The sequence below is a fragment of the Dipodomys ordii genome, unplaced genomic scaffold (genome assembly GCF_000151885.1).
Source record: "Dipodomys ordii isolate 6190 unplaced genomic scaffold, Dord_2.0 Scaffold567, whole genome shotgun sequence".
In the NCBI taxonomy this organism is placed as follows: domain Eukaryota; kingdom Metazoa; phylum Chordata; class Mammalia; order Rodentia; family Heteromyidae; genus Dipodomys; species Dipodomys ordii.
Window position 1 is genome coordinate 1 of NW_012267783.1, and position 2,549 is coordinate 2,549.

A 2,549-nucleotide genomic window follows, 5' to 3' on the forward strand; every position below is an offset into this window, starting at 1 on the left:
CGCTTGCCTTGAGCTGAAGAGCTGAGGGACAGCGCCCAGGCCCAGAGTTCAGGCCCCATGACTGGACCCAAAAAAAAACAAAAAACAAAAAAAGAGTCTCACGGACTTTTCTGCCCAGGCTGGCTTTCAACCTTGATCCTCAGATCTCAGCCTCCTGAGTAGCTAGGATTACAGGAATGAGCCACCAGTGCCCAGCTTTCATGTCCATTTTAAGTCCAAAGCTGCTACTCTAGACTAAGAACCCATCCTCTACCTTACTTTTCACTCAATTTTTCTTTAGATGGCTTGGCCAAAAAGTTTGGGCTTACTCCTGAGCAGTTTGGGGAGAACCTCCGGGACAGCTATCAGCGGCATGAGACAGAGCAATTCCCTGCTGAACCCTTAGAGCTGGCCAAGGATTATGTTTGCAGGTAGGCATGCAGCGGGTATCTGGCAGGAGAAGGGGGCTGAGGTCCAAGACACTATCATCCTACAGCTCTGCTGTTTTCCTCACAGCCAGTTCCCCACTCCAGAAGCTGTGCTAGAAGGTGCCCGCTACATGGTAGCATTACAGATCGCCCGGGAACCCCTTGTTCGACAGGTGCTGAGGCAGACCTTCCAGGAGAGAGCCAAGCTAAATATAACTCCTACCAAGAAAGGTAGAAAGGTGAGCTGGGTAAAGGACTTTGATGCAGGATATGGCCTTGCTGTTAGATTGAACTGAATCTTGTACCTTCTACTAGTTGAGCTGTCTGCCTGGAGCCCAAAGTTAGCCTTTTCCCCCAGAGCCAAGCCCTGCCTACCATAGACTGATGATTCCCTCTTGATGTGTACAGGATGTGGATGAGGCCCACTATGCCTATTCCTTTAAATACTTAAAGAATAAGCCTGTTAAAGAACTGAGAGATGACCAGTTCCTGAAGATAGGCCTGGCTGAAGATGAAGGACTACTCACCATTGACATCAGCATAGATATGAAGGGAGTTGAAGGGTAAGCAGAGCTAGGCTTCTAAAAGATCTTTGGGAAAGATTGATGGAGGGAAACAATATCTTAGGAATGTGAACTACCATTTTAGAGTTGAGCAAGCCACTAACCCTGGCTGTCTCATGGTTTTCATGGAAATCTGGGTGTTACTTTTTCTCCGTCCCTGACACCACAGCTCTGTATCTCTTCTCAGCTATGGCAATGACCAGACGTATTTTGAAGAGATCAAGCAATTTTACTACCGAGATGAGTTCAGTCACCAGGTACAAGAGTGGAACCGGCAACGCACCATGGCCATTGAGCGAGCGTTACAGCAGTTCCTATATGTGCAAATGGCCAAAGAACTCAAGAACAAGCTGCTGGCTGAGGCCAAGGAATATGTTATAAAAGTAAGGACAGGGGCTGGGAAGGTGGCTCAGTGGTAGAGCGCTTGCCTTGCATGCATGAGGCCCTGGGTTCAATTCCTCAGCACCACATAAGCAGAAAAAAAAAAAGAAGCCGGAAGTGGCACTGTGGCTCCAATGGTAGAGCGCTAGCCTTGAGGTAAAGAACTGAGGGACAGTGCCCAGGCCCAGAGTTCAGGCCCCATGGCCGGACCCCCAAAAATAAAAAAAAGTAAGGACAGATTCTGATTCTCATTCATATATCTGTCTTTATATGTTTATTTGGTAGTGGTATTAGGTGTGTAGCCCAAGGCCTAACAAGTGCAGTACCACAGGGGTACACCCCCTTTTTTTTTAGTAAGTTTTTTTATTGTGAAAATACCATACAGAGGGTTACAATTACATGAGCAAGGTAATGAGTACATTTCTTACCAAGCATTGTTGCCTCCTCCTTTGTTTTTCCCCTACCATCCCTGCCCTCCCATCTCCACAACTACACTCCCCCCCCCCGACCCCTACACCCCCTTCTTGAATTTATGCAAGCACTACTTACTTACGTTTCTATCTTCTGTGAACTGTCCTGTTTTTAGGACAGTATGAGCCAAGTGTTGGTGACTTGTGCCTGTAATCCTAGCTACCCAGGAGGCTAAGGTCTAAGGATCATAGTTCAAAGCTAGTTCAGGCAGAAAAGACCATGATACTCTTTTTTTTTTTTTTTTTTTGTCGGTCTTTCTTGCCCGGACTGGCTTTGAACCGCGATCCTCAGATCTCAGCCTCCTGAGTAGCTAGGATTACAGGCGTGAGCCACCAGCGCCGGCTTGAACTCAAATTCTTATCCTCAAGGCTAGCACTCTTAACCACTTGAGCCACAAAACACTTTCAGCTTTTTCTGAGTAGTTTATTGGAGATAAGAGTCTCACAACAGGGCTGGGAAGGTAGCTCAGTGGTAGGGTGTTTGCCTTGCATGCATGAGGCCCTGGGTTTGATTCCTCAGCACCACATAAGCAGAAAAAGCCAGAAGTGGCGCTGTGGCTCAAGTGGTGGTAGAGTACTAGCCTTGAGCTGAAGAGCTGAGGGACAGCACCCAGGGTTCAGGCCCCACTACCGGCAAAAAAAAAAAAAAAAGTCTCACAACAGACTTCCAGACTGATCTAGCTTCAAACCACAATCCTCAGATATCAGCCTCCTGAGTAGCTAGGATT

At 47.4% G+C, this 2,549-nt stretch overlaps 1 protein-coding gene across 1 annotated transcript in view; it reads left to right on the plus strand.

The window, feature by feature from the left end:
• Positions 1–280: 280 nt before the first annotated feature.
• The window catches only part of LOC106001877 (transcription elongation factor SPT6-like), a gene marked incomplete at both ends in the record, with an annotated part of 7,481 nt that continues 5,212 nt past the window's right edge, over positions 281–2,549 (plus strand). Inside the window, 4 exons of the mRNA XM_013036829.1 lie at positions 281–410; positions 496–646; positions 816–970; positions 1,158–1,353. Coding sequence (XP_012892283.1) covers positions 281–410; positions 496–646; positions 816–970; positions 1,158–1,353 — 632 coding nt within the window. The remainder of the gene's footprint in view (positions 411–495; positions 647–815; positions 971–1,157; positions 1,354–2,549) is intronic.